The sequence below is a fragment of the Oryx dammah genome, unplaced genomic scaffold, assembly GCF_014754425.2.
Source record: "Oryx dammah isolate SB20612 unplaced genomic scaffold, SCBI_Odam_1.1 HiC_scaffold_24, whole genome shotgun sequence".
Lineage (NCBI taxonomy): Eukaryota > Metazoa > Chordata > Mammalia > Artiodactyla > Bovidae > Oryx > Oryx dammah.
Genome location: NW_024070208.1, coordinates 34,247,923 through 34,261,871, shown reverse-complemented (window position 1 = coordinate 34,261,871; position 13,949 = coordinate 34,247,923). Strand labels below are relative to the sequence as shown.

At 53.3% G+C, this 13,949-nt stretch overlaps 1 protein-coding gene across 1 annotated transcript in view; it reads right to left on the bottom strand.

The window, feature by feature from the left end:
- LOC120882949 (mitochondrial intermediate peptidase) overlaps positions 1 to 13,949 on the bottom strand; it is a 79,417-nt gene that overhangs the window by 1,245 nt on the left and 64,223 nt on the right. Inside the window, exon 18 of the mRNA XM_040266784.1 lies at positions 13,024 to 13,097. Coding sequence (XP_040122718.1) covers positions 13,024 to 13,097 — 74 coding nt within the window. The remainder of the gene's footprint in view (positions 1 to 13,023; positions 13,098 to 13,949) is intronic.

Sequence of the window (13,949 nt, the reverse complement as noted above, 5' to 3'; positions counted from 1 at the left end):
TGGCTAGAACTGTCAGAAGGTGGGGCTGCCTGTGCAGTGAAGTGCAGCCGCCTGTCTCATGAAGCGTTCCTGTCACCTCCACCAGCTGTCCACAAACACAGGACCCACCACCTCGGGGCCACACCGTCTCCAGGGCCACCTGCAGCCACTTCTGCATCTCAGAGGACGGCCGCCGTGGGGCAAGCGGAGAAACACACACACGCTCGGGGGAGTTTTAAATAAAGCCTGGCCCCAAGAGGAGTGGTTGGACCGTGGTGTGTGTGCTGCGACTGGTGAAGATGAAGGTTCAGAGAGGACGCACTAACTTCCAGGGCGGGAATTCTCCTGCCACACGGCTGCAGTGTCCTCGCTTTAGTTAGATCTAAGTGTCTGCAAGTGTCAACATGAACTAACAACTTCTACACAGGGAATTAAAAATAAAATGTTTTCAGGCAGTTCCACAGATAAGAAAAGCTGAATTTAGCGTTTACATATGTAGATGGTAAAGATTTCCGCAACACGTGGATTTTTTTCATAAAGCTGGTAAAGATGTTCTCTCTGTCAAGTTTTAAGGGTGGTGATGAGATGAGCAGTTTTGTAGGCGCCCCCAGAACCTGCTGGAGGGCCAAGTCCAGAGCGGGTGGAGTTGACACACATTCTCTGGAGGGCAGGGGTGGGGGCCGCAGGGAGCTGAGACTATAAAACAAAACCGAGGGTCACTTTCCCCCTCAGAGGGACACGTGGGTGGCGGTGTAAGACAGACCGGCTGCAGGGAACCCTCAGGGAAGCAGAGTCCCACCTGCCCGCCCTCTGCAGGCCCACAGGGAACAGCCCGTCAAACAGTTACAATGACGATTTCATTTATTTTCCTCCTCCTTTTCCCTGAGAGGCAAACGGGCTGATAAAACCTGGGGCAAGCCCGAACGTTCCTGTCTCGTCTGCTCTGCTAAACCAGTGTGTTCATGACCTCAGAGGACCAGGAGGCTGTTCCTTGGTGGAACAGGAGGCCTGATGGCAGTGAACTAGGGTCTCCAGGGGTTCCGGGGCAGGCTCTGGGGGGGCCCACCCGAGCTGGGTGCTGGCTTGTGTGCAGCACCATAGCCTGCTGTTCAGGAGCTGCCAGCTGCAGGTTATGTGTGTGACCGCAGGGGACGCCATCCTGGCCACCACACTGGGGCGTCTGGGGGGCAGCTGGGCCCCAGGTATGGGCCCCCCTGCCTTCCTAACCCAGCTTGGTGCCAGCCCTGAGCCCCCCAGGGACCCACTCCCGGTCACAAGGACGGGAGGCCTATGGACACCAAGGCAGTGAGTTGGTACGGGCACCCGAGCGGCTCGTCTACCCCAACACGGAGCCCAGAAGCTGCTTTCTCAGCTGGCTTTTGCTTTGCCCCTTGACTCTGCGGCCGCCTCTGTACTGTTCCCCCAAATTCTTTTCTGCTTGGTCAGCCTGAGTTGGTGGTTTCTTACAAGAAGATTCCCACCTGATAAAGAGATTAGTTCACAAGTTATTAAAGAGAACTTAATGATACCCGGGGGACACTGATATTTTTGTTTGAGGACCAACTTTCTAGACCCAGGGTTTGGAGTAAAAGCAAGTGCTTTCTGCTCTTTCTTTTCTCATTTAAATAACCACATCTTTCCACAGATATTGGAAGCAGGTGACATACAGGCAGGCAGTGAGAGCTGTCCTGGCCTGAGACAGGGGAGAGTCCGTCCCTGGCCCCAGCCCCACCTGCTGTGGTGGAGGATGTGCTGGGGGCAGGGTAAGAGGACGGTGATGCGCGTGGTTCCCCCTGAAACTGCTTCTTTCCTGGTGCGACTGGAAGGACCTGCCCTTCTGTCTATGGGCCTCATGGTGTGGCAGGCGCTCAAGGGCTGCATGTGTGTCCCGGAGCACAGCCAGGAGAGGGGCGGGTGTGGCCCCCACACCCCTGAGGCCAGGCCCTCAACACCTGAGGCGCCCGGGGTGTGTCACCCCCCAGTTCTTTCTAAATCAGAGATAAAAGCCCAGCATACTCCTACATTTCAGGCACAGTGCCGGTACTTGGCTCAAATGAAGGTATGTCAGCCAGGTTTCTATGAGAGTTAAGGCCAACAGGCATCATCTGTTTAGGGATCATAGCCCAGCTCTGAACACCCCAGGGGAGCTGCCGTGGGGGCCAGCGCCGGGCACATTGGGCTTTCAGGCTGAAGGGAACATTCCCTGGCTCAGCCCAGCATCTTACAACCTCAAATTTCTGGCTGTTCTCTCTGCTGACTGTCCCTAAGTCTCCCTCTGAAGGGTTAGCAAGGAGGAATAGAGCAGAAAGATAAATTCCTCCTTTTCTGAACAAGACTGAAGGTGCCCCTAAAGAGGGCACTGGGGGTTAGAGCCAGAGCTTGGGGAGTCACCCTGGTCAGCCACCCGGTTCAGGACCTTCAGCCCGGACTGGACTTCCGAGACTCACTCCTGCAAGCGGCAGCCTGAGCGGAGGCCGACTGGTGAGTGAAGTGTGTGTCTAAGGACCAGAACAGCAGCAGGGTACAGTCTACACAGCTTGACTGCTGTAAGAATTGAGTATCGTGCACTGAACACGAGGGAAAGGCCCTGTAACTGATAACAAGAAGCATCAGAGTGAAAGTTCAAGGGCTGAAGGATGAGGTTGCTTATTTTCTGCACACGCTGTATTTCAAAATGCTGTCTGTGATCAAGTATTTAGGGTTTTATCATCAGACACAATCCCAAGCTGATTATCCAGCTAATGAACCATGGCTTGCTTTGTATTCTCTGGCTTTTCCATCTGCTTTTGATGACATAACTTTATTTATGGAAAGAAGGAAACAGACACGGTAACTAAAATCAACCCCTTTTCCACCTGTTAGCAGCTGTGATACAAGGTTTACCAAAGAGAACATGGAGATGGTGGACAAGTCCTGGGATGAACAGCGGCGATGGCCACACGGGGCTGAGGGGCACTGAACTGCACATTCACAGTGGTAAGAATGGGACATTCTGTGTCATACACACTTTCCCACAACTTAAACAAGAAGGGACCAGAAGCACTGAGACAGCCTGTGACTGGCCCACTCAGCTGCTGTGGCTCCGGCAACATGGGACGCCCCGGACTGCGGGTCATCAACACAAACCGCCCTTGGGCCTGAGCACCCATCCCAACAGTTCACGGGATGCGTCAGACCACAGGTCATCCACGCAGACCGTGGACCACCTTTGGGGCCTAAACACTCATCCCAACAGTTCACAGGGTGTGCTGGACCACGGGTCATCCACGCAGACTGTGGACTGCCCTCGGGTTTGAACATCAATCCCAACAGTTCACAGGATGCGCCGGACCACAGGTCATCCATGCAGACTGTAGACCACCCTCGGGTTTGAACACCCATCCCAACAGTTCACGGGATGCGCTGGACCACGGGTCATCCACACAGACCGTGGACTGCCCTCAGGTCTAAACACCCATCCCAACAGTTCATGGGACGCGCCAAACTGAAGGTCATCCATGCGGACTGCGGACTGCCCTTGGGTCTGAACACCCATCCCAACAGTTCACGGCCACTTTTCATGCTGAGATAACTTTACGTGCCAAACTCGGCCAGATCGATGGGAACTGTAGCCCAAGCCAGCCTGGCCATGTGAAGTGAGCTTTCTGAGGTCAGAGCTCACCCGAGGACCAACTCTCCTGAGCCTTAGATACCTGGCTCCTCTCTCTCTCGTTCCGAAGTTTCCTGGGTTCCACACTGGGCTGCCCACGCTCTTCTCTAAAGGTGGTTCCACTACCTACCGTCAGTCCTGGGAAAATAAGGACATCAGCCAGAAGGGAAACTCCGTTCCGCCTTTGAACTGAAAACCTCCCCAGCCCCTCGGCTGGGCAGTACTTGTGCTGTTCGGAGCTGGGCTCTGCCCCACGCCCTGCCTGTGGGCGGCCGGGCCCAGCACGTCTGGCCAGGTGGCAGTGGATGCACGAAGTGGAGCTGCGGACGTGCCCTGTTCCTCATTAGTTTATCCCAGTTTCATCGTCGGATTTAACAATTCCGTTTACCGAGTACCTTTCTGGGTAAAAAACATTTTGCCTTTTGAAGCTCTACATCTTCCTTAAACAAACAGACCCACACATCAAACATGTCCACGCCCTCTGAAAAACCAGTGCTTTTGCGAACAGGAAGCTGCAGCCTGGAGCACCCAGGTGCGCCTTCCGGGGAACTGGGATTCTGTTCACACGGCGGTGAATCTGGCTGCCGCTCACCCGTTACTGACACTGTGGTCGCCCCCCGCCGCTGCACCCTGCGCCTGCTTCCCCGACACGCTTCCCTCCTTCATTCCTGCTCTCCGCGCAAGAAGAGGAGGTTCTGCCGGCCAGCATGTGGTCAGGACCGCGGCGTGCCTGTGAGCGCGCACGCGCGCGTCCTCACCGAGTGAGGTCTCACTCTGCCGTGAAACCACTGCCGTGTGGAAGACAGAGACACCATCATCTCCGTCCCTGGGACGTCCTGCCCGGGGCACCAAGAGCGTCATCTGAGCATCAGGGTACGAGGCGACTCACGCCGACCGTGGTGACAGAGTGGCCGGCAGGTGCAGCGCTGACACGCACACAACTGTGCCCAACGTGAGTGCGCCCTGGTCTACCGGAGAAAAAGTCAGAGACACCAGCAGTCCACACAACACGGGGGTGGGGAGCGCCTGAGCTTCAGCTCTTCCAGTCCTGTCTCCACGGGGTGACTCGGGCAGGAGGTGACCCGAGCACCCTGGGACCACAGACACGCGGGGACACACGCAGCGCGCTCCGCACGGGCAGCCCCCGGCCCCAGGGTCAGTGTGGCTCTCCCTGTGCTTCTCCTGCCAGCACCCTCCCACCTCCTGTCCGTTCAACTCGAGATACAAAAGCAGCAGCAGTCAGTCTTAATGGCTAATATCCAATGTTAAGTATCTCAGGAAAACTGGGGCACAAGGCTACTGCAACATTTTAATAAAATGCTCATCCTCAAGGGAAAAGAAAGTGCAGGAAGAAGACAAAAGTATAGGGCTGAAATTATACAGTTATTTTGAGGGTGTGACTTAAGCTTTCAAGAATTTTAAAAATTAAAGCTCCGTTTTGTTTAAACTGATCGAAGGGACGGTGTGAGTGGAGTTCAGCTGCTGTCCCAAGCCTGCCGCTAAACACACTCAGTGCCGAGAGGAGAGGGGCTTACTTGACGTACCCCAACTTAAGTGATGGGGTTGAGTATTTGAGGCATGCAGACTTGGACGTTAAGGGAGGGTTGTCCTGTCTGACAGACTTTAATGTAAAGAACTATTAAATGAGAAAATCAGGTTTAGGTACAGTCATCCTTAATCTAGTTTCGTTATTAGTGACGATAAGTACAGAGTCGCGAGGAGAGGGTTTCTTTAGAGACGGCCGGAAAGACTCAGTCACTAGGAGACACCTTGCAAATGACCTTTCAGGAGCTAACCTGGTTAAACCCAGAGAAACGTCCCTTCTCTGTACTCTCTGGACATCTCAAGAGCTGGGTAGCAAACGTGTTTCCATCCCTCCACTGAACCTGCCCGTGGGCTCTGCAGTGAGAGCAGAGCAGGGCTCCGCCCTGGGATGCCTGAGGTTGAGGCTCGCAGCCCTTGGCCCTGCAGGTCGCTGAGGGGCGAGGGGAAGGGCCTCGGCCTTGCTTCTGTGAAGGGGGTCACACCTCCCAGAGCAAACGCTGGCCTGTTACGGGGCCAGTCGCCCTGTCACCCCCCAGACCGGTCCTGAGAGCGACTCTGTGCTGTGCTGGCATGCTGCGACCGAGACCAGGCAGGTCACCCAGAGCTGTGGAGGCAGGAGCCCGGGCGGCCCGGGGGAGAGGAGGGGCTGGACCCGGAGCCGCAGGCAGCGAGCAGCGGACACAGCCACCCGCCGGGGCCTGAACACATGCGGCGTGCGATGCAAAGTGCGCTGAACACAGTACAAATTAAATTCTGCTTACAAGTTACCTTCCCCAGAGGCTTTTCCTCGTTGCTAGCAAAACGTATGTTGGTTGAATTTATTCACTGGAACACCGACAATATCAACAGCAGGAAAATGCAAGGACCATGAAGGCTCCGGGGCCACATTTACAGACAGAAAGACCTGTCCCTTCCTGGGAGAGCGACTCCTCCTACCCGGGTGAAGCTGTCACCCACACCCCAGGTCTAGGAAACACCTATCCGTTTCTGGCCTCTGTCTGCTGTTATCTGACTGCTCTGTCAACAATTCCTGGGATCCCACAACCCGTTTGTTTAGAAAAATGAAAAGTTGCACTCTTTCCGGGAAGACACTTTCTCTTCTTGGTTTATCCTGTGTTGGAAACACCGACCTTGTCTTCACTTTTAGCTCTTTGCATCTCTGTTCACTGAAGGTTTGACCCGTGCTGTTTATAAGCAGAGAATGTGATGAGCTCTTGGAAGGGGGGGCTGTACAGACTGCTGCCTGCCTCCAAGACAGATGACGGACTGGACACACTGGGGGACGGGGGCATGGGGGATGCGGCTGGAGACTTGGGTCTGATACTCGCTAACGGGAGGGGCACATCCAGAGCCTCCTCGCCCCTCAACGGGAGGCCTGTCCTGCAGGCTCAGGTCTCTCTAACTCTTCTGTTACCTGTGTCTGTTGTGCTGGTGCGTGATGCCCGTCGTCTTCTCTCCCAGATCCCTCTGTGCTCCTCCGTATCACTCCATCTGCTACTCACTCCTTCGTGTCTTTTAATTTCAGTTACTCAATTTCTTCATTTCTGATTGGGTCTCTTCTCACTGTGCTCGTGTATTCTTTTCTCTATTTCAGTTAACATTTTTATTACCAACGCTTTCAACTCTTTATCTGATACATTTTTAATTTGTTGTTTATTTTTCAGGGTTTTTTCCTTGCTTTTTAACTGAGAGCATGTCCTCTGCCTCTGTGAATTCAGGTGAAACAGGACCTGTTGAAGGGTTGTTGTCACGAGGGTGCATTCCCGTACAGACTGTGTGAGTCTGATGCCTTTGTGGGGAGAGCTGGCTCTGACCTGGACACACATTATGTGTTTGCTCAGGGTGAGCTGGAAGCTGTTGCTGTGGTGGGGCTGGAGGCAGGCGTGTAGTAAGGCTTCCTTTCTGCTTGGTGGCCATCACCGCCCTACTGGGGGGTGGGGTCTGACCCCAGGATGCTGGAGGAGGAGCCCCGAGATCAGGTCTGGGCCTTCTCTGCTCTGGGGTGCTTCCCCTTCTCCCTGCACAGGACCCGTCGCAGAGGCTGGGGCTGGAGCCGGGGTGCCCGCAGGCGCTGCCCTCAGCTGACATGACCTTGGGTGCAGGCCCCTCTGTCCCTCACAGCCTGTCCCTGCGCTGTCGTGGGGCTGTGCCGTGTGGCCTCCTTGTGCCCTGGATGGCGGGGCCCGCTCCCCAAGGCGTGGTCTCTGCCTCCCCGAGTCCCCTCCCAGGGCACAGGCCTGAGCTCTCTGCCTGCTTCCTCAGCTGCCCGCGCACAAGTCCTGCCGCCAGTCTCCGGGTTCCAGTGGGAACCGCTGCACGCGTGCGTGGATTTCTGATGCATTCTTGGGGAAGGTGAGCCCCACGCCCTCCTCTACTTCACCATCTTGTTGGACCCCCATAATCACGCTTTTAATGGCCCGAGAAACATCTGGCCTTCTAGGTAAACATGTAAGTGCGTTCTCGTAACAGAGCCTGCAGGCGGACCCTCTGCAGGGCCGGCATGGTGGGGCCCAGCCACCACCTCCCCTGAGAGTCGAGACTCTGCTCGGGGCCCTGACTGTGACCACCTGGGAACGAGGACCCGGGAGCAGCGTCCATCACCTCACGTCGCCCCAGGGGTCGGGATCAACATGTCTCGCTGGTGCTGACCGTGAACACCAGGCAGGCAGTGCTTCTCCCTTCCTTCCAGAGCACAGGATGGAAAGGGCTGTCACCGTGCGGCCCACACTTGGACACAGTGCCCAGTGCCTCGAGGGGGGCACACCTGCAGCATGCACCTGAGTTCTCCCGCACGAGAGGTCTGTCCCGTTTGCTAATTCAGTCACTCCTGTCAGGATGCGCTCATGCTGTCTACTCTGTGTGTCTTATGTCCCAATGCTGCCTTATTTACTTTTTTGCTCAAATTGTTGACGTTTTGGCCACTGCATGTTCATTTATCGTGAGCCGGGCTCCCCTGACACACACACACACCAGACCACGCGTGTTCCTGAGCACATGGTCCTCTCCCAGGCGGGGACCCCGGACCAGCCCTGCCCCGGGGAGCCCCTGGCCCTCCAGCAGGGAGGGCGTCAGACCTTCTCCCCTAGAGGAAGGTGCTGGAACAAGCTCGAATGCTCCCAGACCAAGGAGGCTTCTATGGCAAAGTGAAGTTTTCTTTACACACAGGGACAAGGGTTGCCCTGTGGAATATACAAACCACAAATTCTGACTTGTTTCTTGAATAAAAATAATATGCAACAAGTTAGAAGAGATGATATAGGATAATTAGGGCAAAAACAAATGTGTTTTGAAAACCACAGAGCTGGGCAGAAATATAAGGCATTATGATTTTAATCAGCTTACGGAGAGGCCCTGTGGGCTTCTAGACTTGGGTTCCGTGAGTCAGTCTGGCAACAGAAAAACTGAAGGGAGTTTCACTGAGAACTGACTCATTTATCTACATTTCTTTTCATCTTATCTGATGTTTGGTGCTTTTTAAAACTCTGTCAAGTTAGAACATTCTCTATGGGCACACTGCTTTTGGCCAGAAGTCATAAAGCTAAGAGTTTCTTTTCTGGAAAGGGGAACAGGAATAAAGCTGTTTAACTTTAAAAAATAACCGCTTGAAAGACTAAACTCTTGGGCTTTGCTCTTTCCTGTCCCCACAGAACTCTCTGTGCAGAGGCTGCAGGGGGCACGGGGACCCACAACCAGCGGTGGAAACGTGAGACCCAGCGGGCAGGATGCATACGTGGCTGTGGTCAGCCTCGTCCGGGGCCCAGCATGCCAGAGCGTGCCCGCACATGAGGGGGACGGATCCGTCAAGGAGCTCATGGGGACACACAGGACAGAGAAGTTCACTGCTGGTCAATGAGTGTCAGGCAGGGCTTGCCAACGGGAATAGTTAGGATGTGGCATTAAACACACACAGACTTTGGGGCATCATTGAGGCCTCCAGGCACAGGCCACTGACATCCTCACAAGTCAAAGACCCACCCAGACTCAAGTCAGACGTTACAGATGAGCTGAGGAAGACGTGTGAGGGGTGTGAGCCTCAGGGTCTGTGGGGACGGGGGGCAGGACCAAGGTCACAGGGTTCAGAAAGCAGCAGGGCAGGAGGCACAGGAAGGGAAGGTTTTTCACCACGTTGGGTTTTTCTAGTCTTTTAAAGATAAAATCTGAACCTAGGAACAAAACAAGGGCCACCTACTCAAGACCTCTGGATAACATAGAAGAAAGATAGAGCAGTCTGCGAGGGAGATGGACCCTCCTGGGAGGAATTCACCTCTCTTCTCAGAGTGTGAGGCAGCACTGCTTCGAGCCCACCAGCCTCCTCGGGGGCACCAGGTGCCACCTCACTTGCACGCTTATCTTCTTCCAAGAGAACCGTTCAGTTTCTGAAGAGCTTGTGAGAGAAACTGTTCACCATGGCACACCTAAAGGTTTCCAGTATGTTTTTGAAAATGACAAAATGAATATAGCATATATCATCATGGTTCTATTTTAAGCAAAAAGTAAGTTCTCTTATTACCAAGAAATGTGATGCTTAAACCAGAGAACACTGCGGGGTATGGAATGTGCAAAGATTGCAACTTTCCCCAGAATTCTTGGATTTGGTCAGGTGTTGGCATCTTGTGTTTAGTGGAGGATTAAGTAACTAAATATTCTGCTTAAAACATCCTCCTTATATGCGCTATGGATGTGTTTAAAATAAAATAAGGACATGACTTGAAGATTAGAAAGAAGTGTTTTTGTTTTTGTTTTTCCTGCATAGCATCATTTTCTTACAGCTGTACCAATGTTTTATATTATAATTTAAAGGGAGAATCTGAGTATAAGTAAAGGGTGTAATTCATGTCATGGCAATAATATTCAGAGCTTCCTGGGACTCTAAAAGTGCTAATACGTGTCTTGCTGCTGCTGCTGCTAAGTTGCTTCAGTCATGTCCGACTCTGTGCGACCCCATAGACGGCAGCCCACCAGGCTCCCCCATCCCTGGGATTCTCCAGGCAAGAACACTGGAGTGGGTTGCCATTTCCTTCTCCAATGCATGAAAGTGGAAAGTGAAAGTGAAGTCGCTCAGTCGTGTCCAACTCCTAGCAAACCCATGGACTACGGCCTACCAGGCTCCTCCGTCCATGGGATTTTCCAGGCAAGAGTACTGGAGCTGGTTGCCATTGCCTTCTCTGTCAGACAAATATCTGATAGCATCAAGAAAGCATCTCATAACTATGATACGTGTCATGGGCTTCATAGACAACCAACCCTTTTTCTTTTTAATTGGAGGATAATTGCTTTACAATGTTGTGTTAGTTTCTACTGTACAAGAATATCAATCAGCTATAAGTATACATATATCCCCTCCCTCTTAAGGCTCCCTCCGACCCTCCCATCCCACCCCACTGGGTCATCACACAGCACCGAGCCGAGCTCCCCACCAGCCAGTTGTCTCATACGGGGCGTATATGTGTATTAATGTCACCCCCTCAATTCGTCCCCCTCGCCTTCCCGTCCTGTGTCCACAAGCCCATTCTCTGAGTCTGTGTGTTCGTTTCCTGCCCTGCGAGTAAGCCACATTCTGCCTCGCTTAGGGAAGCGGACTATCTCGAGTAATTCAGTAAAGCACCAGAGCTGCTGCCTGGAGATCCACTTCTGTTTGACTGTGTAAGGACTCTCCCCGCCTTTGAGGAAGGAAATGGCTTTTTAACTATGATTTTGTTTTCTTCAAGTGGCATTTAGAGATTTGAGAGGGATTCTGTGGATTTACCCCGAGGCTCCTGGGCAGAGTTAGGAGAGAAGCCTGTGTGTGGAGATCCGTGCAGACCCTGCCCACCGAGTGAGTAACCTTAAAGCTCACCTGTGCCGTGTTCGTCACTCAGATCCCAAGCACGACGCAGGGAGTCCTGACTGATGAGTGGCTTGAGGCTCCTCTCAAGGCTCACTCTTAGGTGAGTCAGGAGGTCAATCAGTTGTTATTTGGTCACAGAGGTACACAACTTAAGAGTAAGGGCTCTGTTTCTTTACCTCCCACTAGTTAAGAGAACCCTTTACGTGTCCCTAGTAAGTAGTTAGAATAGATGAAGCACCTACGTTTTCATAGAAGAGTAAGACCAGCTAGACTGAGCTGTCCCTCCCAACTCTGACGTGTCCATCACTGCCCAAGGCTGTGAGCCACAGTCTAGGACGGTCCTGAGTTGGGGCTCAAGCTGGCCGCGCACACACAGAAGAGGGGGTGCCCCCGATGGTCTTGTCCTACAAATCCCACCCTGTGGGGTGACAGCAAGTGTCACACCCTCTGTTCATCTGCCAGGTAACCAAGTGTGTGGAGGAGTGGGTTCTGGGGGATGGTATCAGGAAGATGTTAGTGCCCGTGAGCAGAGCCAGCTGCGATCCAGATGCTCTATCTTCTCTAGTCTGAACCACAGGCCTGCTTTTCTCTTGTGAGTATGAGTTTCAGTGTGGAAAAATACTAAGGTTCCTGACACAAAAAATGTTTCATATGAAGAACAGACTTGCTGGAGAGATGACACAGCAAGCTTTTAGAAGCAGAGGAGAAAAATACACTGAAAGAAACTCTGAAAAGGATTTGGTATTCTCCTGTGGCTGGGGCCGTACGTGGGCTGTTAACATGCGTGGGCGTGCAGACGTGGGGTCGGGAGGAGCACCTGAGTGCCGCCGCTGGGAGCCTCACCCAGGACCCCTGTCACAGCGGGCTGCCCGCCAGCCAAGTGTGCGCACGTTTACCTGAGTCCACACGAAACGTGCAGCCGGCTGCCCTGGGCTCTGAAGGCACAGGTTTGAGCCTGGCTCCGCTGTGCCCTGCCATGTGAAGGCTGGCCCTGAGCTGACCCCATCAGCGGGAAGGCAGAAGGAGCAGCCTCCTCAGGGGGCTGCTTAGGAGAGTCAGCCGTCAGTGCCTCATCACGAGGGTGCCTCGAGGTGATCCTGAGGGGAGGCCAGGGCTCACCCCGAAGCAGGCAGGGCTGGGCTGGCTGACCCATGTTGCGCACTTGCTGCGGCATCGGGCAGACCGAGCCTGGATGTGCACACCCTCCCAGGAGGGCTGTGCACTCGGGGTTGCCTCCAGCGCCAGGCACGGCAGCAGCTCTCGGCCGCGGGGCCGGAATGGACACAGCCCTTCCTGTGAGGACAGCCGTGCAGACCCAGGCAGCAGTTCTCAGCCATGGGGCCGGGATGGACGCGGCCCTTCCCACGAGGACAGCAGTACAGAGCCGGGCAGCAGACATCACCTCACCCCTCACTAGCAGGACCGAGGGGTTCAGCCTGAAGGCAGCACCACCCCACTCGGGACCTCCTCCTGCTGCGCCATCCGGAGGACCCGCCGTGGTGATGCCCACACCCCAAGACACCAGCACCACCGACCTCTCCTTGAAATACCGTGACAGTCTCTCCCATTCACAATTAGATTTTCGTCCAAAACGCTATGTCACAGAACAGACTTAAGTAGGTTCTAATTTTGAAACAAGTAAAAAAAAAAACCCACCCTGATGCCATGGGATTTCTAACAATGTATACAGCCAGGCTTTCATGAGAGAGAAGAAATGAGTTCCTTAGGCTACCCACTGTAACCCATCAAAAGCTAACACAAGTTTTCTGAGAATTTGCAACAAGTTTCCGATTAGCATGTTAGTCACATTTTGAGAGCTAAAGCCTGAAATTTTTTCCTCATCTAAGTCAGTCAGTCCCTGACTTGTCATCTGGGGACACAGTGAGACACCCTCGCAGCCACATGCAAGGCTGAAGCATCCTCTCTTTAAAAGAAAAACCAAAATATGAACAGCTTTCATCACAGATGATGCAAAACACACACACAGCTCAAAAACCTTAGAGCGCGTCTCACTTCGGCTCACCTTGCACCATAAGCATGGGCTCCCTGCCCCCGCCGTGGGCCAGCATCTCCCGGCGATAGCGCTCCCCCGCTGCCCTGCAGAGACGGGGTTGTTAGCACACTTTCAGACACCCCCTACACCCCCGAGCCCCCAGATGAAGCCACACGGATGTCACAGTCACAGAAGGCACCCTCCATCATCTTCTGGTTTCTAAACATCCGATTCCTATCTTCACCTTACTCTACAGAGACCAGCAGCAATACGTTCACTCTAAGAGGACAACTCTAGTTTTCACTTTGTTTGTAGCAAGCATGCGCTTTGTAGAAAGGATTGTGTGTTACATATCTCCTCTTCCATCATCTTTAGGATTACTTCAGTGAAGAGGAGAGATTTGAAATCATTTATGCCATTCTCTCAGCAAAGAACTGGAGATGGCACCCAGCAAACAGAAAAATAACAGTGACGCAAGAGTGAAGGCATAAAAACGTTCAGGAGAGGGCTTGGCGATGGTCAGAGACTGTGGGGACAGCAAAATAGGCAGACTGGAGGCGTTTTCACAGACAGAAATTCTCCAAGTTAGTGACATCTGAAAACAAGTTATTTAGTGCTGAAAGCGAAAGTGAAGTTGCAGTTGTGTTCGACTCTTTGCGACCCCATGGACTATAGCCTATCAGGCTCCTCCGTCCATGGAATCTTCCAGACAAGAGTACTGGAGTGGGTTGCCATATCCTTCTCCAGGGGATCTTCCCGACCCAGGGATCGGACCCGGGTCTCCTACATTGCAGGCAGACACTTTTACCATCTGAACACCAGGGAAGCCTACCTTTTAAAACAGAAAATGCAACTCCTTTAATGTAAAATAACTAAAGTTAAGTAAATAATGCTTTCTTTCCACTATCTCTGGAGGCTCTTTATGCGGGCGATTTTGTGACTGTGGTCTCTAACCT